The following is a 21,462-nucleotide window of genomic DNA, read 5'->3' as shown; positions in this document are numbered from 1 at the left end:
CCACCTCTGGCTGTACTGCTAGACGCCGGCCGAGCAGACGGAGCGGTTGTCTTCTTTACTTGCTTACGAGGCGGAGGAGAAGGACTATGACGCGCCGGAGTAGCCGGAGCGGCGGCAGGTCTCTTCCGCCCTTGCTGACGAGGCGGAGAAGGAGGAGGTTGGCTGCTCGGGCGCGTCGGCGCAGGCGGAGAAGGAGGCAGAGTGCCGCCACGCGCCGGAGAAGGAGCCGGTCGAGTGCCCTGATCGTCACTCGCCGGAGGAGGAGGCGGTGGAGGAGGCGGAGTGCCCTGACTCGCCGAAGGAGGAGGCGGTGGAGGAGGCGGAGTGCCCTAACTTGCCGGAGGAGGAGGAGGAGGCGGAGGCATCCAGTTCGGAAGGTTGATGAGCTCCTTCCGCCATAGGCATGGAGTCTTCAGAGCAGACCCTAGCCTAGTCTCCCCTTCACCGGTAGGGTGGTCAAGCTGGAGGTCCTCAAATCCCTCCGTTATTTCATCCACCATCACCCTAGCATATCCTTCTGGAATCGGCCGGCAGTGAAAAGTTGCGCCGGGTTCAGTAGGATAAACAGAGCCAACAGCCGCCTTGACCTTCAAATTCATCCATTGCGTCATAAGGTGGCAATTTTGAGACTCCGTGATAGCATCCACGGGATAGCTGGCAGGAGCCGTCAAGGCATGCTCCGGCTGAAGCAGCTCGATGGAAGCCACGCTGCTTCTCCGCTGAGATGGCGGGGTAGCTTCGGGGGAAGCTTTGGCAGTACGTTTGCTGCGATTTGCTTCTCGTTCCTCTATCGCTTGTACCCTTGCTTGCAGCGCCTGCATTTGGGTCTGCTGCAATTTTTTCCTCCTCTCCTGGGATTTGTAACCGCCTGCGTCCGGAAACCCAACCTTCCACGGAATGGAGCCTGGTGTGCCTCGTGTCGGTCCAGGGTGCTCAGGATTCCCGAGGGCCATTGTGAGCTCGTCGTTCTCTCTATCTGGAAAGAACGTCACTTGCTGCGGTGCTTCGATATACTGCTGAAGCTTCCTGACTGGTATGTCCATTTGATCGTTCGTCCAAATGCACTTCCCTGTTACAGGGTCCAAGGTTCCGCCAGCCCCGAAGAACCAAGTCCGGCAACGGTCTGGCCAGTTAATTGTCTCTGGTTCGATCCCTTTATCAACCAGATCATTCTCAGTCTTGGCCCACTTAGGCCGGGCTACGAGGTAGCCACCTGACCCCGTGCGATGGTGATGCTTCTTCTTCATAGCATTTTGCTTGTTTGTCGCCAACATCTTCTTACTCTTTTCCGATGTATTGTGGGCCACAAATGCGGGCCAGTGATCTCTGATCTTCTCATATCTGCCCTTGAATTCTGGTGTCTCTTTATTTTCGACAAACTTATTCAGCTCTTTCTTCCACCTCCTGAATAGTTCTGCCATCCTCTTAAGAGCAAAAGACTTGATTAATTGCTCTTTAACTGGCTTCTTTGGATCATCCTCTGGCGGTAGGGTGAAATTTGACTTCAGCTCAGTCCAAAGATCATTTTTCTGCATATCATTGACATAAGACACCTCAGGGTCTTCTATAGCCGGCTTTAACCATTTCTGGATGCTGATAGGGATCTTGTCCCTAACCAAAACCCCGCACTGAGCAACAAATGCGCTCTTTGTCCGAAGGGGTTCAATCAGTTGGCCGTCGGGCGCGATTGCTATGATCTCAAACTTTTCATCCGAGCTCAACTTTTTCTTCGGGCCTCGTCTCTTTACCGAAGTTGTGCTCGATCCGGAGGGCTAGAAAAAAGAACAAAGACTTAATTAATATGTGTACATACCAAAACAATGAATGCATCAATTAGCTAGTCAATAGAAGCTTAACTAATATATATACCTGGCCGGACTCGGTTCAGTCACCGGAGACGTCATCATGGTCTCCTTCTTGCACCGGCATTGGGTCACCGGAGCCGTCCTCAAGGTCTCCTTCTTGCACTGGCATTAGGTCACCGGAGCCATCATAATCATAGCCAGCTGCTTCCAGACCATCGGTGTCGTTGAGAAACAACGAGCAGACGGCATCACTTCCTCGTGTGATTATGTCCCCCAACAACTCTTCTTGTACTTCGTCTCGGGCGGTGTCCATAGTTTCTACAAATATTTACAATATGGCAATTATTATTCAAACATGACAGATGGATATATTAGTGGCAAACGTAGAACTAATATTAATTAGTGGCCTCGATGCTGCTTCTCTAGGGTTTGGGGTGGCCTCGACAACGCTTCAAGGATAAAAAAAGAGGAAGAAGAAAAAAAGAGGACAAGAAAGAATAGAGGAGTATTTATCGGGAACGAGGGTCGTCGAGGGTCACCGAGCGGTAGAGGAAACCCTAAATAGCAAGTATCGTGGGTGTGAGATACATGTGGCCGTCGGTGTCGGACACTACATCCACGTCCCACAAGTGACGTGGGCGTCGAAGCCCGCGCCACTTGTGGGACGTGGATGTAGTGTCCGACACCGACAGCCACATGTATCTCACACCGACGATACTTTCTATTTAGGGTTTTCTCTACCGCTCGGCGACCCTGACCCTCGACGACCCTCGTTTTCTTCTCCTCTTTTTTTTTCTTCTTCTCTTCTTCTCTTTTTTTTCTTCTTCTTCCTCTTTTTTTTCTTCTTCTTCTCTTCTTCTCTTTTTTTCTTCTTCTTCTTCCTCTTTATTTTATCGGAAATGAGGGTCGTCGAGGGTCAGGGTCGCCGAACGGTAGAGGAAACCCTAAATAGCAAGTATCGTGGGTGTGAGATACATGTGGCCGTCGGTGTCGGACACTACATCCACGTCCCACAAGTGACGTGGGCGTCGAAGCCCGCGCCACTTGTGGGACGTGGATGTAGTGTCCGACACCGACGGTACATGTATCTCACACCGACGATACTTTCTATTTAGGGTTTCTCCTCTACGGCTCGGCGACCCTCGACGACCCTCGTTTCTCTTTCTTCTCCTATTTTTTTCTTCTTCTTCTCTTTTTTTTCTTCTTCTTCCTCTTTATTTTATCGGAAACGAGGGTCGTCGAGGGTCAGGGTCGCCGAACGGTAGAGGAAACCCTAAATAGCAAGTATCGTGGGTGTGAGATACATGTGGCCGTCGGTGTCGGACACTACATCCACGTCCCACAAGTGACGTGGGCGTCGAAGCCCGCGCCACTTGTGGGACGTGGATGTAGTGTCCGACACCGACGGTACATGTATCTCACACCGACGATACTTTCTATTTAGGGTTTCTCCTCTACCGCTCGGCGACCCTCGACGACCCTTGTTCCTGATAAAATAAAGAGGAAGAAGAAGAAAAAAAAAGAGGAGAAGAAAGAATAGAGGAGAAGACTCCTCTATTCTTTCTTCTCCTCTTTTTTTTTCTTTTTCCTCTTCTTTTTTTATCCTCTTCTTCCTCTCATGTTCGACGACCCTCGACCCCTCGGCGACCCTAGACCCCCTCTCGACCCCCTCATGTCGAAGTTATCGGGTAGGGGGTATATCGACAACGACATACCCGATACATACATACATACATACATACATACATATCAATTGCATCCATACATATATGAACAAAATTAATATCTACTAATTAACAACCTAAATAAAAAAAACTAATACATATAGGAAGAAGAAGAAAAAAGAAGAGAAGAAAGAATAGAGGAGAAGATCTCCTCTATTCTTTCTTCTCCTGTCTTTTTTTCTTCTTCCTCTTCTTTTTTTATCCTTTTCTTCCTCTCATGTTCGATGACCCCCTCTCGACCGTCGACCCCCTCTCGACCCTCATATATAAAACATTTTCTTCCTTCTATTCCTTCTTCCTAAATATATAAAACTTTTTTTAAAATGAAACTAACCTAAAATGTACTAAATCAGAGAACATATATAGATAAAAAAATTCTAATTAAAAATCTAACTTTTGCATATATGTATTTTTAAAACATCATTACAATTGAAAAAATACATACATACATACATACAAAAAACATGTAAAAAATACAAACATACATATATGAACATACATCAAAAATTACGTATATCTAAAAAATACATACATACACATATATATGAAAAATCTAAAAACATGTAAAAAATAGCATGTATAATAAAAAATGCACGGCGGCGGCGGGGGCGGCAGACGTGCGGTGCTCACAGAGGCGGCGACGTTCGGGGCAGGGGACGGCGGCACGGCGACGGCGACGGGGCAGGGGCGGCGCGTGTCGGGCAGGGGACGGCGGCGACGGTGTCGGCCGAGGGCGCAGGCGACGGCGTCGGGCGAGGGCGCGGGCGACGGCGACTCGGGGCGCGGGCGACGGCGACGGCGGGCGGCGTTGGGGCAGCCTGGCAGCGTCGATGTGCTCAGCGTCGTCGGGGGGCAACTGCGAGGGAAATGTGAAATTTTCCTAAGTGCTGGCTTATATAGCAAAGGCATTGGTCACGGTTCGTGGCACAAACCGTGACCAATGCCCCCCTTTAGTCCCGGTTGGTGCCACCAACCGAGACCAAAGGCCTCTTTTCAGCAGCCCAAAGGGCGGGAAGCGGCGGCCTTTGGTCTCGGTTGGTGGCACCAACCGGGACTAAAGGGGGGCATTGGTCACGGTTTGTGCCACGAACCGTGACCAATGGCCCCCTTTAGTCCCGGTTGGTGCCACCAACCGGGACCAAAGGCCTTGTGCGGCTGCTGCGTCGAAAGTTTAGTCCCACCTCGCTAGTTGAGAGGGGTGCACAGTGGTTTATAAGCCCCACTGTCGCACCCCTGTCGAGCTTCTCTCCATTGCAGGCTTACGGGCGTAATTGTCACTGCTATGCATGTGGGCCTACTGGACCTCCTGCGGGCCTGAATCCTGGCCCTTTGATGGGTTTCTAGTCGTATTTAGGCCGTGGGGGCCCAGTAGGTGGCATTTTTTTGTTTTTTTGTTGCTTTATTTATTTTATTTTCTTTTGTTTTTTGCTTTATTTTTTAATTCTTTATGCTTTTTGTTTTAGAAAAATTATAAACTTTTTGTTAATGCCATTAGTTTTCAAATTTGAAAACACTTTTTTTTGTTTTTTTGTTTTCTTTGTTGCTTTATTTATTTTATTTTGTTTCTACTTACAACAAAATAGTTCTTGTTGCTATTTTTCCAGTTTTTTTGTTTTGTTTTCTGCATTATTTATTTTCTTTTGTTTTTTGCTTTATTTTTTTATTCTTTTTGCTTTTAGTCTTAGAAAAATTATAAACTTTCTGTTAGTGCCATTTTATTTTGTGATTAACTTTACTATAAAAATAGTTTTTTTCCTGTTTTTTGATTTGTTTTTTGCATTATTTATTTTCTTTTGTTTTTTGCTTTAATTTTTAATTCTGTTTGCTTTTAGGTTAGCAAAATTATAAACTTTCTGTTAGTGTCATTGGTTTTAGAAAAATTATAAACTTTCTGTTAGTGCCATTAGTTTTCAAATTTGAATAGTTAAAATTTGAATTCTTTAAAAATTGTTTGAATCACAAGTTTGTGATTAACTTACTAAAAAATGAGAATGGATGCGCTTATAGAGAAAATTCAACCTAAATTCCTAGTAAATTTCTATGAATTTCAGAGAAATTCACTATGAATTTAGGTTAAACTTTTCTCTATTAGGGCATCTATTTTCACTTTGAGAGGAGCTCAACAAGGCAGAGAGGGAAGGGCTTATAAGCCGGTGTGAGCCCCCTTCGGTTGGCGAGGTGGGACTAAACTCTGCCCGCAACGAGGACCAACCCTTTAGTCTCGGTTTGTGGCACAAACCGGGACTAATGGTCATGGGCCAGGGGCAAGGAGAAAAATTATAAACTTTCTGTTAGTGCCATTAGTTTTAGAAAGTTGAAAGTTGGCATGGGCCAGGGACTAATGGTCATGGTATTACGAGGGCCGAACCATAAGACATGAAAGCATTTCAAATGAACTCTGAAAAAGTTGAAAGTTGGCATGGTATCATAATTTCACCCACATAGCATGTGCATGTACAAAATGGACAATGGTAGCATGTTCGTGTGTTACAAAGTTGGCATGGTATCATCATAACAGTTGCGGGAGAAAGTCTTCACTTTTTCTTCACTTGTGTCATTTGCTTATTGCGCCGTAACCATGGATAATCTTCATTGTTTATCAGGATGCTTGGGTCAGCCTTGACATTGAAGGGAGGAATTTCATGAAACTTTTCATAATCTTCAGACATGTCTGTCTTGCCGTCCACTCCCAGGATGTCCCTTTTTCCTGAAAGAACTATGTGGCGCTTTGGCTCATCGTATGATGTATTCGCTTCCTTATCTTTTCTTTTTCTCAGTTTGGTAGACATGTCCTTCACATAGATAACCTGTGCCACATCATTGGCTAGGACGAACGGTTCGTCAGTGTACCCAAGATTTTTCAGATCCACTGTTGTCATTCCGTACTGTGGGTCTACCTGTACCCCGCCGCCTGACAGATTGACCCATTTGCACTTAAACAAAGGGACCTTAAAATCAGGTCCGTAGTCAAGTTCCCATATGTCCACTATGTAACCATAATATGTGTCCTTTTCGCTCTCGGTTGCTGCATCAAAGCGGACACCGCTGTTTTGGTTGGTGCTCTTTTAATCTTGGGCGATCGTGTAAAATGTATTCCCATTTATCTCGTATCCTTTGTAAGTCAATACAGTCAAAGATGGTCCCCTGGACAACAAGTACAACTCATCACAAACAGTGTTGTCACCTCTGAGATGTGTTTCCAACCAACTGCTGAAAGTCCTGATGTGTTCACATGTAATCCAGTTGTCGCACTGCTCCGGGTGTTTGGAGCGCAGACTGTTCTTGTGTTCATCGACATACGGGGTCACAAAGGTAGAGTTCTGTAGAACTGTGTAGTGTGCTTGAGACCAAGAATATCCGCCCCTGCATATTATTGAGTCTCTTCCAAGAGTGCCTTTTCCAGTCAGTCTCCCCTCGTACCGCGATTTAGGGAGACCTATCTTCTTAAGGCCAGGAATGAAGTCAACACAAAACCCGATAACATCCTCTGTTTGATGGCCCATGGAGATGCTTCCTTCTGGCCTAGTGCGGTTACGGACATATTTCTTTAGGACTCCCATGAACCTCTCAAAGGGGAACATATTGTGTAGAAATACGGGCCCCAGGATGACAATCTCGTCGACTAGATGAACTAGGACGTGCGTCATGATATTGAAGAAGGATGGTGGGAACACCAGCTCGAAACTGACAAGACATTGCGCCACATCACTCCTTAGCCTTGGTACGATTTCTGGATCGATCACCTTCTGAGAGATTGCATTGAGGAATGCACATAGCTTCACAATGGCTAATCGAACGTTTTCCGGCAGAAGCCCCCTCAATGCAACCGGAAGCAGTTGCGTCATAATCATGTGGCAGTCATGAGACTTTAGGTTGTGAAACTTTTTCTCTGGCATATTTATTATTCCCTTTATATTCGACGAGAAGCCAGTCGTGACCTTCATACTTAGCAGGCATTCAAAGAAGATTTCTTTCTCTTCTTTCGTAAGAGCGTAGTTGGCAGGACCTTTATACTGCTTCGGAGGCATGCCGTCTTTTTTGTGCAAATGTTGTAGGTCCTCCCGTGCCTCAGGTGTATCTTTTGTCTTCCCATACACGCCCAAGAAGCCTAGCAGGTTCACGCAAAGGTTCTTCGTCACGTGCATCACGTCGATTGAAGAGCGGACCTCTAGGTCTTTCCAGTAGGGTAGGTCCCAAAATATAGATTTCTTCTTCCACATGGGTGTGTGTCCCTCAACGTCATTCAGAACAGCTAGTCCACCGGGACCCTTTCCAAAGATTACGTAGTGTAAATCATTGACCATAGCAAGTACGTGATCACCGGTACGCATGGCGGGCTTCTTCCGGTGATCTGCCTCGCCTTTGAAATGCTTGCCTTTCTTTCGACATTGATGGTTGGTCGGAAGAAATCGACGATGGCCCAGGTACACATTCTTCCTGCATTTGTCCAGGTATATACTTTCAGTGTCATCTAAACAGTGCGTGCATGCGTGGTATCCTTTGTTTGTCTGTCCTGAAAGGTTACTGAGAGCGGGCCAATCGTTGATGGTCACGAACAACAACGCCTTAAGGTTAAATTCCTCCTGTTTGTGCTCATCCCACGTACGTACACCGTTTCCATTCCACAGCTTTAAAAGTTCTTCAACTAATGGCCTTAGGTACACATCAATTTCGTTGCCGGGTTTCTTAGGGCCTTGGATGAGAACTGATATCATAATGAACTTCCGCTTCATGCACATCCAAGGAGGAAGGTTATACATACATAGAGTCACGGGCCAGGTGCTGTGATTGCTGCTCTGCTCCCCGAAAGGATTAATGCCATCCGCGCTTAAAGCAAACCATACATTCCTTGGGTCCTTTGCAAACTCATCCTAGTACTTTCTCTCGATTTTTCTCCACTGCGACCCGTCAGCGGGTGCTCTCAACTTCCCATCTTTCTTTCGGTTCTCATTGTGCCATCGCATCAACTTGGCATGCTCTTCGTTTCTGAACAGACGTTTCAACCGTGGTATTATAGGAGCATACCACATCACCTTCGCGGGAACCCTCTTCCTGGGGAGCTCGCCGTCAACATCACCAGGGTCATCTCATCTGATCTTATACCGCAATGCACCGCATACCGGGCATGCGTTCAGACCTTGTATGCACCGCGGTAGAGGATGCAGTCATTAGGGCATGCATGTATCTTCTCCACCTCCAATCCTAGAGGGCATACGACCTTCTTTGCTGCATATGTACTGTCGGACAATTCGTTATCCTTTGGAAGCTTCTTCTTCAATATTTTCAGTAGCTTCTCAAATCCTTTGTCAGCCACAGCATTCTCTGCCTTCCACTGCAGCAATTCCAGTACGGTACCGAGCTTTGTGTTGCCATCTTCGCAATTGGGGTATAACCCTTTTTTGTGATCCTCTAACATGCGATCGAACTTCAGCTTCTCCTTTTGACTTTCGCATTGCGTCCTTGCATCGACAATGACCCAGCGGAGATCATCATCATCGGGCACATCGTCTGGTTCCTCTTGATCTTCAGCAGCTTCACCCGTTGCAGCATCATTGGGCACATCGTCTGGTTCCTCTTGATCTTCACCAGCTCCCCCCGTTGCAGCATCACCGTATTCAGGGGGCACATAGTTGTCATCGTACTCTTCTTCGTCGTCGTCTTCCATCATAACCCCTATTTCTCCGTGCCTCGTCCAAACATTATAGTGTGGCATGAAACCCTTGTAAAGCAGATGGGAGTGAAGGATTTTCCGGTTAGAGTAAGACCTTGTATTCCCACATTCAGTGCATGGACAACACATAAAACCATTCTGCTTGTTTGCCTCAGCCGCATTGAGAAACTCATGCACGCCCTTAATGTACTCGCAGGTGTGTCTGTCACCGTACATCCATTGCCGATTCATCTGCGTGCATTATATATAATTAAGTGTCCAAATTAATAGAAGTTCATCATCACATTAAAACCAAAGTTCATACATAGTTCTCATCTAACAACATATAGCTCTCCGGAGCATCTAATTAATTAAACCATACATTGAAACTATGTAAAAAATTTCAATGCGAAAACAAATGCGATCATAATCGCAACCAAGGTAACAATTGATCCAACGGCATAATGATACCAAGCCTCGGTATGAATGGCATATTTTCTAATCTTTCTAATCTTCAAGCGCATTGCATCCATCTTGATCTTGTGATCATCGACGACATCCGCAACATGCAACTCCAATATCATCTTCTCCTCCTCAATTTTTTTTATTTTTTCCTTCAACAAATTGTTTTCTTCTTCAACTAAATTTAACCTCTCGACAATAGGGTCAGTTGGCATTTCCGATTCACATACATCCTACATAAATAAAATCTATGTCACGTTGGTCAGCATAATTTTCATAAACAATAAATGAACCAAATAGTTATAAAGATAATATATATACCACATCCGAATCATAGACAGGACGAGGGCCGACGGGGGCGGATACCAAAACCATCGCACTATATAAGATGCAATAATAAAAGTAAGAAAATAATACAAGTATCTATGTAAACATACAAGTAAGAATATTTTTCCTTTCAGAAAGAAGATAAGAACAAGAGGCTCACCACGGTGGTGCCGGCGATGAGCTTGGCGCGGGTGATCGATGGCGGCGAAGACGGGGACGGGGCATGATGGACCGCTAAACCTAGACAAATATTATGGAAAATGGAGCTTGGGGGTCGAGCTTGGAGAGGAGAAAGCTTAAGTAGTGTGGCTCGGGCATTCCATCAAACACCTTGTGTGCATAGGAGGTGAGCTAGAGCACCACCAAGCCCTCTCCCCCTCGGCCAGAGAAAAACAAAGCACTGGGGTGCTCTGCTCGCGAGCGAGGGGTATATATAGGCACATCATTGGTCCCGGTTGGTGACATGAGCCGGGACTAAAGGGGAGCCTTTGGTCCCGGTTCAAGCCACCAACCGGGACCAATGGTGGTGGGCCAGGAGCGAGGCCCATTGGTCCCAGTTCATCCCACCAACCGGGACCGAAAGGTCCAGATGAACCGGGACCAATGGCCCACGTGGCCCGGCCGGCCCCCTGGGCTCACGAACCGGGACCAATGTGGGCATTGGTCCCGGTTCTGGACTGAACTGGGACTAATGGGCTGACCCGGCCTGGACCAAAGCCCTGTTTTCTACTAGTGATTGGCTCCCACATATTCTAGGAAGATCTTTATCGGTCAAACCGCATAACAACATACGTTGTTCCCTTTGTCATCGGTATGTTACTTGCCCGAGATTCGATCGTCAGTATCATCATCCCTAGTTCAATCTCGTTACCGGCAAGTCTCTTTACTCATTCTGTAATGCATCATCCCATGACTAAATCATTAGTCACATTGCTTGCAAGGCTCATAGTGATGTGCATTACCGAGAGGGCCCAGAGATACCTCTCCGATACTCAGAGTGACAAATCCTAATCTCGATATATGCCAACTCAACAAACAACATCAGAGACAACTGTAGAGCATCTTTATAATCACCCAGTTACGTTGTGATGTTTGATAGCACACAAGGTGTTCCTCCGGTATTCGGGAGTTGCATAATCTCATAGTTAGAGGAACATGTATAAGTCATGAAGAAAGCAATAGCAATAAAACTAAACAATCATTATGATAAGCTAATAGATGAGTCTTGTCCAGCACATCATTCTCTAATGATGTGATCTCGTTTATCAAATGACAACACATGTCTATGGTTAGGAAACTTAACCATCTTTGATTAGCGAGCTAGTCAAGTAGAGGCATACTAGCTAGGGACACTCTGTTTGTCTATGTATTCACACATGTACTAAGTTTCCGGTTAATACAATTCTAGCATGAATAATAAACATTTATCATGATATAAGGAGATATAAATAACAACTTTATTATTGCCTCTAGGGCATATTTCCTTCACTATGAATCTTTTGGGTCAAGTTCCATAGAAATTTCTTTTGAAATACATCATCTCAAATGGATAATAAATGACTTGAGATTAATCATATCTATAAGGAATACGAATAACAATTAAATCTGACAAGTTTGGGGTGCAAAATATACTATTGCCACAAAAGACGTGAAAACTATAGGAACAGTCGCTCGGATAGAACAAAGAATGACCGTCTCGATCCCACGCGGATGATTGTTAAAAGGAGGTTGGAGCCAATATTCAAATTCACATGGAATTGAGATATAGGGGACTAATCCAAATGAACTTTGCTAGTACCATTCCTTTGATCCAAATGGCGTTCATAGGAATGGAAACCATAAGGATTAGAATCATAGAAAGAACCTCCAAACGATATAAAGAGTAGTTTAAGCTTATTTCAGCTTCACATGCATGCATGTCAATGTTGCGTCCCACAACTAAGGTAGATGCACTATTAGGGTTATCGGTACGATCTGCCGATCTCAATGATCCGTTGCAAAACTAGGCGGCTTGGAGAGCAGAGGATGGGAATCGTTAATGGACTAAAAAATCAATCAAACCATCTATTTTCAAGTAGTATGGTATATTTTCTTACGGTTGATATGAACCAAATTCGTTTAACATATGTTGGGCAACCTTACGCGTCCGCCGACGGATAATCTAAAAAGATCCGCCCCCTCAGTAGCCGTTAGATCTAGTCACACCAACGATCTAGCCCCGTCCTTATTATTGCAACAGAGTTCATGTTGTAGAACCATCTTTGCAACAGAGTTCATGTTGCAGAAACATTCAGGGGTTGTAATTTTTTTCGTCTTCACTTATTTCGCAACATAGATGATGTTCCGGAAGGAGTTTCGTAACATAAATGATGTTGAACAAATTAGAGGAAGAACAGGAGTTTGGGAGAAACACGGGAGGCACTGCGCCTGAGGGATCCATGTTCAGATCCTGTAACATACGAGTTGTTGCGGTGTCAAAACTGCAACAAAGACTCAGTTGCCAAACCGTAAAAGATAATGCGGGTGAGCCCCATAGGACACGCGTCACACGAACAAGGGGGTGGACGCCAGCGTGCGATCCACCAGCTAAAGCCAAGCTTTTCCCAATAAATAAGCAGCTCAAGGGTAACCTTTTCGGGAATACTGCTAGCAAGAAACCAAATATGTGCATGGGTGGAGTCCATCCATAAGCCACACACCCAGAAAGCGTATGAACCGTGTTGCATCACCAAAACATGGGACGCTCCACGAGGACGACGATAGGGACCACCCAGGGTTCAGATACGTGTCTGTCATTCAACTACCTTATTTGGACCTTCTTGACACACCAACCTCACAAGGAATTAGGAAACAGACAACATACTATGCAGCGCCCACTGCCAAAGCCACGCGGTGCCAGGGTTTTCGAAACCATTTGGTCCCCGTGCCCATGTGTCGGCTAGCTAGAACGAAACCCAGTAGTACTGTCACTCGCGACGACAGTTAGCTACCAAAAACATCTTCCAAAGAAAGAAGAGCGAGAAACTATATGCAGTACTAGCAATAAGATTGCAATAGGGTGTGGACGTTAGCGAACATACTAACTCGACCAACGATGGCAATGCAATTACTAGTACACCACATTGCGTTCGTCCAATCGTTGATGATACCAAAGTTACGAACCACTACTGGTGCTACTACAGAATACGGTATCACTTACCATTACTACGGAACAGAATATCACTTACTACAACTCGAAATAAAAACACTGACAAGTCACCACTCGTTGCTTACAACCAGTCTGCTGATGGGATTCATACATACCAACTCTTACTCTATGTGATCAATTAATCGATGGATTATGTAACTCACAATGGCAGCAACTAACTGAACATGAATTGTAATCGCTGAATTCACTTTGCTTGCTTACTGTTGGGCGACGACGCTTGTTGAGTTGAGAGGGTCAGCGATCGTCTGGCACCCGGTAGGACTCCGCGTTGATCTCCGATAAGCGTGAGCCAGGAAGTAGCAGCTGGGGACGAGAACATTTACAGAATTACAAATGGTTTCCTAGCAAGGAGCGACAGGAGCTCAACTTATAAGGGGAGTGAGGGAGGGGGCAGAGGAAGAACGGGATCTCACATTGATCTGATTCTGCATCGTGGGTGGGCGGTGGCGAGGGCGGCTGTGTGGCAGCGCGCCGGTGAGGGCGTAGATGTCTTCCTCAATCTCTTCTGTGGAGAGCGTCGCGGAGAACCGTGGCCTTTCGAGCGCATCGGCGCGGACCAACCGTCGCTTGCGCTCGGACGCCTGCGGTGGCACACTCACGGCTGCCTCATCTGTGTGGGATGACATAGCAGGGCGGCGGCGGCGGGGGTGTGCCTTCAATGCCTGCGGAGAAACCGCCTTAGTGACCACAGGGGACTCGTTGTCCCTGGGGTTGCCGACACCCGATGCCACGGCCACTTCATCGAGGCCGAGTTGTAGCCTCTGGCTGACCTTGTTGAGATGTTGCGAGGAGGAACCCATGGCCGGGGCAATGGCCTCGCCAGCGCGGTTGACGGGAGCGTCTCGCGGCATCTTGAGCGTCGACCGGTGCGAAGAAAGCATCTCGCGGTGGGCACTCAGTGACGTTGTCACAGCCTCCGCGGCAGTGCCCCACACCTCCCCAACGCTGCTTTCTATCCCTCGATCTGACGAGGGAGGCTCGGTCGGTGGCTCCGTCGAATTCACCATGGTCGCGGGAGAAATCTTGCCCTTAAACGGTGCTTCTGCGGCTGCTCTAGATCTGAAAGCGGCGTCGGCAGAAAGGGAATGGCGTGGATGTGGTGAGGAGGAGTGAAGAGTGAGATACGATAGGGAGGAGTGGGTTTGTCTGCAGCGATGGGAGTACGGGCGAAAGGGGAAATAGGTAGATGCATCGCTAGTGAATAAGTAACGGGGCCGCATGAGCATGCGTGAATTCTTCACGGGGGGGGGGGGGGGGGGGGTACAATGGGGTTTTCACTTCTGCTTTACGTCATTTTTGGAGTTTTTTCTATGGGACAGTGTTTGGACTGTTGTCTCCGCACACTCCATTTCTCCATGAATTTCTCCTTTCATTCCATTGAATGGATCACCAGTTTTAAAAAGTAATATTTAGATGTTAGTCTACCTAGGGGAAAAGTGCATATAATGCAATGCTCATCTACACATTTACTTTCATGTTGAATGGTCCCGTAAAAACCCACAAAAATATTTAAAAGCTTCCTTTGACAATTAACCTAAGGATATATTTTTAGTGATGTATAACATGAGTTTTGAGTCGAATTGACGATCTAAAAACCATGCGTGTCATACAAACCTGGAGAGAGATATTATCCAAGTTCATAGGCACTGAAATTTGTGTCGATTTGGCTAATGAAAGATTTTAGATAATTCATATCCTAAGGTAAATAGTTATAAATGTTTCATGCAAATGAGTTTTTCATATACATTTTTGTGTTTCTTTACTAACTTTTTGGAACTTACTTTTACAAACATACTATTTCCTTCTTTTATCCGTTAGAGGGTGACTAAAAATCACTAGTTTCCAATAAAAATGTGCATGGTTAACTATCATTAACCGACAATCAAAGTTTTTTAGGAATGCATTACTACTACCGCTGATTAGACCATCTACATCTACGCAGGGCCATTGAGGGTCCTGTGTGTGCCGAGGGACCCCAAAATGCAGGGGGGGCCAGTTTGGGCCGAATTTCTTTAGTGGCCCGATGTGAATAGCAGTGTGGACTGTATAGCATAGTAATTGGGTACTGAGGGATTTGCAACGACCAAGCTCCATAGAGCTCGTTTTGAAAGGAAAAAACATATTTAGAAGTTTTTTTTAAATGTCATTTTTTTTCACAGATACATATGTATATTCTTCAAGTTTGTATAAATTTCATCAACTAATTTGATTATTTGCATGCTACACAAAAAAGACAAATATCTGACCCAAATACAACAAAGAAAAAACCTATTTTAATCTATGTATTGGTCTTTTTGTGTAGATCACATATGAATATGTGTGTTCATGAAATTTTATACATGTATACTACAACTATATGTCTACATGTATACTTTTTTCAGAAAAAAATAGGTATAGAAAAGTATTTTCTCTGCAAAAAATATAAAGGACTCTATGGAGCTCGGCCTTTGCTTGCACTTTTCGAGTAATTGGGGCCTTATTTCCCTCACGTTCCTCAAAAAAAAGTAATTGGGGCCTTATTGGTAGCCTGGTCGTTGGGGCTGGTCATCTGGTCACTGCTAAGCGCGACGACTATTTGTCCCTTTAAGCGAGGCGAGATGGGAACTCTCGCTGAAGTTGTTCCTCCACATGACTGTATTGGGCCGGCCCACTGGCGCGTGCTCGATCCCTAGTGTCCAGGCTGCGATCCCGCGCTGCTGGCCACTCGGACTAGGATTCCTCTTGTGTTTAGTTGTAGGGCGCGTCCTACTTGATGCTATTTCATCCGTTTTTTTCTTTCTGTTTTCTTTTGTTTCTTTTATTTATTTTTCTCCATTTTTCATTCTTTCTTGCATTTTGTTTCTTAGTTTTTCTTGTATTTTGTTTCTTCTTCATTTTTTGTTTGGATTTATTTTTTCTCTGTTTTTTGTTTTATTTTTGTTTTTTCTTATGTTTGTTTCCGTTTCCACTCTACATTTTTGTATGTATCAAAAACATTTTTTTAATAAGTGATCAACAGTTTTTGTATAAACGTTAAACATTGTTCGAATGGTTATTCAACATTTTTTAAATACTTTTTCAACTTTTGTTAAATACTCATTTAACATTTTTTTAATACGTATTCAACAATTTTTTCAAGTAGTTTTCCAACAATTTTAATACTTACTCAAAATTCTCAAATACTTGATAAACATTTTTCAAATATTTTTTATATTTTAAATACTTTTTCAACATTTTTCAAATTGTTTTTCAACATTTTTAAAATACTTGTTCAACATTTTTTAAATGCTTGATTAACTTTTTTATATACATGATCAAGAAATTTCATCATTTTTTTAATACATGGACAATATTTTTTGTACATTCAACATTTTTCAAAGTGTGATAAAAATTTTCCTTACACTATTATGCGAAGTAAGTAATATATATGTTTTGAATATTTAAAAGTGTAAAGTAAAACTATAAAACGAAATCAAGAAACAGAAAAGAAAAGGAGGCAGTGTGCCTACCACGAACTGGGCCGGTCCATATCGTCGGTGCCCTTCAGCGAGTCAGATGACTCGGCTCGCTTAATGCGAGGTATAGGGGCGGCCGCTGCTAAGCTCCCTGAACGTTTCGTTTGTGTTTCTGTGATTGCAGATTCGTTTTCTGTTTCTTGTTTCTTAATCGCCGGGCCTAGGTAAGCAGGTTGTATGGCAGCAGCGGCACTGCAGCAGGATGCAGCACGGCCTCAGCGATTACACGGCGTAGCATCGGCCAACACCGAGGAGAAGCACCAAGTACTCGGCAGCCTCTTTTTATATAAACTACAGTCTATTTAATTTACTACTCAATAGTATTGTTTTTATTGAATAATATGTTAGTCTGTTACCGACTTAGCGTGTGTAAACAGTATTGAATAATTATATTAGTTTTTTTAATTTTCATACTTTGTGTAGATGTAAATCAGTTTATTGATCATTATTTTCATATTTTCTCTGCACACAAAATGTTTGGGAGGCTAGTTTGTCTAGTCACTTAATTTGTCACGCGCCCAAAATTTCAAAGAGCTTGTTTGAAATTACAGTTTGGCCTTTTTTACTTATTTTGATAACCTATATATAATTCACGGAGTTCGAATGCATTTTGTATTACTTTTATTTGTGGTTCATAAAACATAAATAATCATCTATGAAATTATACATGTTTGGAGTTATATAATGAAGTGGGGGTATGGTTCCGTTTTGTTATAAGCAAATGTTCAAATTTTAGGGGCCCCATTGTGCATTTCGCACCGGGCCCCGAATTCATGGAGACGGTCCTGCATCTACGGAACCCTCACCATCCGCATGTTATCTTCTCTCTGAGCAATGCTGTGTCTCAGCATCGCTTCTATTTGCACAACCATTTTGAGTTCCAGGTTTAGAGTTTGAGGGGTACAATGGAAAGTTGGAAATTGGATCTGAGGCATGCACCGCATTATATAAGATATACTAATTTATAGTTCATGCCATGTATATGGGACGGTACCATTTAATAAATGTGCTTAGTTACTTCTCATTAACTCGCTACCGGATTTTGACCACATTTAGCAATATGGTTTTTCAGAACCATGGGGGAGAGTAGGGATTGGAGGAGATTTGGCGTCCCCTTCCTCCATCCAATTCCCTCAATTGTACAAACATCCCTAAACCCATCACACTCCAAATCCCCTTTCTACGAAAAAATGGTTTGGTAGACAGGGTTTGTTGCAAGGTAAAACTCATATTCATCTATAACCGGATAATAATAAAAAATCCTTTTTTGCACGAAGATTGTGCAAATAACAGCGCTAGACTTCAAAATCCATTTTTTTACATCAAACATGTTGCAAATATCAAGTCAATAATTGTTGCAGTGTAATTGGTTGCAATAAAAGTACAACAACATAGTGCGGAATAAAATATAAAAAAATCACATCATATAGTTAGCTACAAGTATCATGGTTCGGAAAATGAAGAAAATTATCTATATCTATATCTATGTCTATACCAATTAATAAAGCAAGGTGCATTTCGCCAATTTTTTCATCCGTTCACCGCCGAATGTTTTTGTTTTTTTTATCCGAGGTGGTACTAAATTCTTATGTGTTTATCTGCTAGAAAAAGAAATTTTGTACGTGGGCCGCGCGCTGTGGCCCAGCAAATCTAGCCCACTTCATTTTTCTGCCCACGCAACTAGGAAAATTCTGTTTTCCGCACCGGGCGACAAATAGTCGTAGATTCGCACATGACAACCAATAATGGGCTGGCCCATTTTTCTTGTTTTCTGTGTTTTACTTCTATTTTTATTCTCCTTTCTTTATCTCTTTTTCCCATCCAACTTTATTTTTCGTTTAGAATTTTTTTCTTAAATTAAAAATTCACAAAAAAAATTCATAATTAGAAAAAACAAATTCTGAAAAAAATTCAGAATTCCAAAATTTAGTTGCTATTTTAAAAAATATTCATAACTTGCAAAAAGTTTCCCCATTTTTTTAAAAAGTTATTCAGAATTAAAAAATAAATTTTGGAAAATGATCAGAATTTCAAAATGTTGTTGCTATTTTAAAAAATATTCGGAACTTGCAAAAAAATTCCCGTCTTTTCGAAAAAATGTATCGTTTTTCAAAATTGTTCGAGATTTATAAAAATAAAATGGATTTATAAAAAATGCTCCAAATTTGAAAAATATTCTCATTTTAGTGAAATTTTCATAATTAAATATAATGTTCATGTGTAAAAGATACAAATGTTAAAAAAATATTATGAATTTTCAACACATGTTCCTCTTTTAAAAAATGCACAAATTCAATAATTTTCATATTTTTATAAAAAAATTTGGTGCTTTATGAAAATGTTTGTGAATTTTAAAAGATGTTCCCTTTCATATTTTGGTCGTGTTTTTTTCCGAAAGTCTACATAATTTTCAAAAAACTGTTTAAAATTTAAAAAATTGTTCATTTTTCCTAGAATATTCAGAAATTCCATACCTTAAAATTCCCTCGATAGAAAGGATTGAAACGTAGAGTAGATTGAATAACTCATGGGCCTTCTCATGTGTACGATGACGTAATAAAACTCTTAAATGCCCTCAATCAATGAATGGAAAAATAGCGGATTGATTCCTTCACATGTGGCGAAACCGGCAAGCTAAATGTTCTTTTTTTGTGTGCACACAGAGTTTTGTTTGCACATATAATTCTCACTGAATTTAAATGCATACTATTTTTTCTCCCGTTGCAACGCACGAGAATATGTGCTAGTTATTGTATAAACACGGTCCCATGCAATAGTCTAGATGAAACTCCAGTTTGTCGATTAGCAAATGGGTTGTGGTTCATCACAAAGAAATATTACAACAGGCTAAGGAAGGGTGTTGTTTTCCCCTGATACCCCCATGAGCCGAGAGCGAGCACGTAGACAACGTAGATGATGTTTGAGATGTAGGCGGGGATGGTGAGAAGTAGGGAAATACAATATTCACCACTACAGCATAAAGATAAATTGACTGGTCAAAACTCACGTCGGCAGTCTGTCAGTGATGATCTCATCATCATAGATGGGCCAATTGGCTTGTCTGTGATGAGATTTATCACTGAAGAGCCCGCCAGTCAGTGCTAAGTAGAGTCTTATCACTAACCGGCCCTATAGAAGTGGTGGGCCTGTGATGTCAAATTCTGACTGCTAGCTTTGGGCTCCGTATTAGTACAAATCACAACATCAGATTGATATACTTCCAATATTCCATTTCATATGCACATATACAAAATATTTTTTTGCTGCATTTCATGGCATACACATACATTGCATTGAGTAGCCTCATGTACAAACAACTGCATATCATGATCATAAAAAATTATTGTTGGACAATTGATAGAAAAGCAGCATTATTAACTATGATCATTCATGGCATAATCTTGTATAGACATTATGTACGTGATAGGTAGGCCATTATACAATTGTTTCTATTACTATTGCTCCACCCCGAAGCCGCTATCCGGCATGCATCTCAAAGTATTAAGTTTATAAAAACAATGCAACACAATAAGCAAGATAATATAATATAGACAACAAGAAATATAGCAATAATATTAAACCCTGTAACACCCCAAAATTTTGGCCATGTTTTATTAAATAAAATTTTGCGAGAAAATTAAATTTTTATTTTCTGGACCTTCCTTTTTGATTTCAGAACCATTCTTTTCTCTGATATTGTGGAGTTTTTACCCCAAGTGAAAACTTTCCAAATGCATTTGTTGGACTTGTATACCCTCTCAAGAAAACATTTCTTTTATCAGTAGATTTATTTGCATAATTATTTACCCTAAGCTCTATTTCCTTAATAATGGTTTTTCATGAGTGTTGAGCCTCATTTGCACTACAACCCTGTGATAAATTTATTTAAAATTCCAACCAAAATTTGGGGATGTCATGTGAAGTTTCCACATCACTTTTATGCAAGAATATATTTTATTCATTGGAGATTTTGAGCTCTACCCCAGCTTTTCAAAACTGTCCATGTTTGTAAAATTGCACTACAACTTATTTAAATATTTCTTTAAAGCTTCCACCAAAATTATGGGATGTTAGTAGTAGCATATAATTCAACTTTATGCATAAACCCATTGATGTTCTTTGAAAAATTTGAGTGAATCATCCTAATCTTCATTCTGGTCCAGCTTAGTGAATTGTACTGCAACCATATTCTAACTTGCCCTTTTACCCTTGAATCTTTTTCCTGCTTATAGCACACCCTACCAAACCCTTAAGTCCAGGAGAGTGGACCCATTGGAGTATGTTTAGTCCATGCAATGATGCCATTTACATTCTGTCCAGAATTGGTTTTCTCAAAAACTTGCACTAACAAGTTTCTAGCTTTGACCAACTAACCTTGCCACCATCACCTACATCTAAAGAGACCCCAATCTGGAGATTTTGGCCACCCCAAGAGTTGCCTAGATGCCCTTGGCATTCTGTCAAGCACCTTGAGTGCATGGCCAGTTTTGGCATGATTTTGAGTTTGCATTATAAGCTTGATCCTCTGACCCAACAACCTTGTCCACTAAGCTCCTAGCTACTTCTAACCTAGACCTGCTAATTGCCAGCCTCACCCAACCTCACTAGCACACGCTGGCATTTCGTCAAACAGCTAGCGTGCGTGCACTGGGCGCGCCCAGAGCGCACGTTTTGCACGCGCACGCACCGAGCCGCCGCGTCTCGCTGCCGCCCTCCCCGCGCCCGTTCTGGCCCCTTCCCGCTCCCAGCCGATGCACCCAACCTCTCCCTCACTGCAGAGCCGCCCTGGCCC

The 21,462-nt window shown here is 43.0% G+C and overlaps 1 protein-coding gene across 1 annotated transcript; it reads right to left on the bottom strand.

Moving 5' to 3' along the window:
• Window positions 1-13,169: 13,169 nt before the first annotated feature.
• On the bottom strand, window positions 13,170-14,376 carry LOC147988815 (uncharacterized). The gene is made up of 2 exons (XM_087547554.1): window positions 13,590-14,376; window positions 13,170-13,479 (listed from the first exon to the last, which is right to left on the bottom strand). The coding sequence occupies exons 1-2, from the start codon at window positions 14,181-14,183 to the stop codon at window positions 13,411-13,413; spliced, it is 663 nt and encodes a 220-aa protein (XP_087403680.1). The 5' UTR covers window positions 14,184-14,376; the 3' UTR covers window positions 13,170-13,410.
• Between the last annotated feature and the right edge of the window lie 7,086 nt (window positions 14,377-21,462).

This window comes from Triticum urartu, chromosome 1A (assembly GCF_056163025.1).
Source record: "Triticum urartu cultivar PI428250 chromosome 1A, HENAU_Tu73, whole genome shotgun sequence".
Classification (NCBI taxonomy): domain Eukaryota; kingdom Viridiplantae; phylum Streptophyta; class Magnoliopsida; order Poales; family Poaceae; genus Triticum; species Triticum urartu.
Note: the sequence above shows the minus strand (reverse complement) of the source record. Positions and strands in the feature narration are given on the sequence as shown.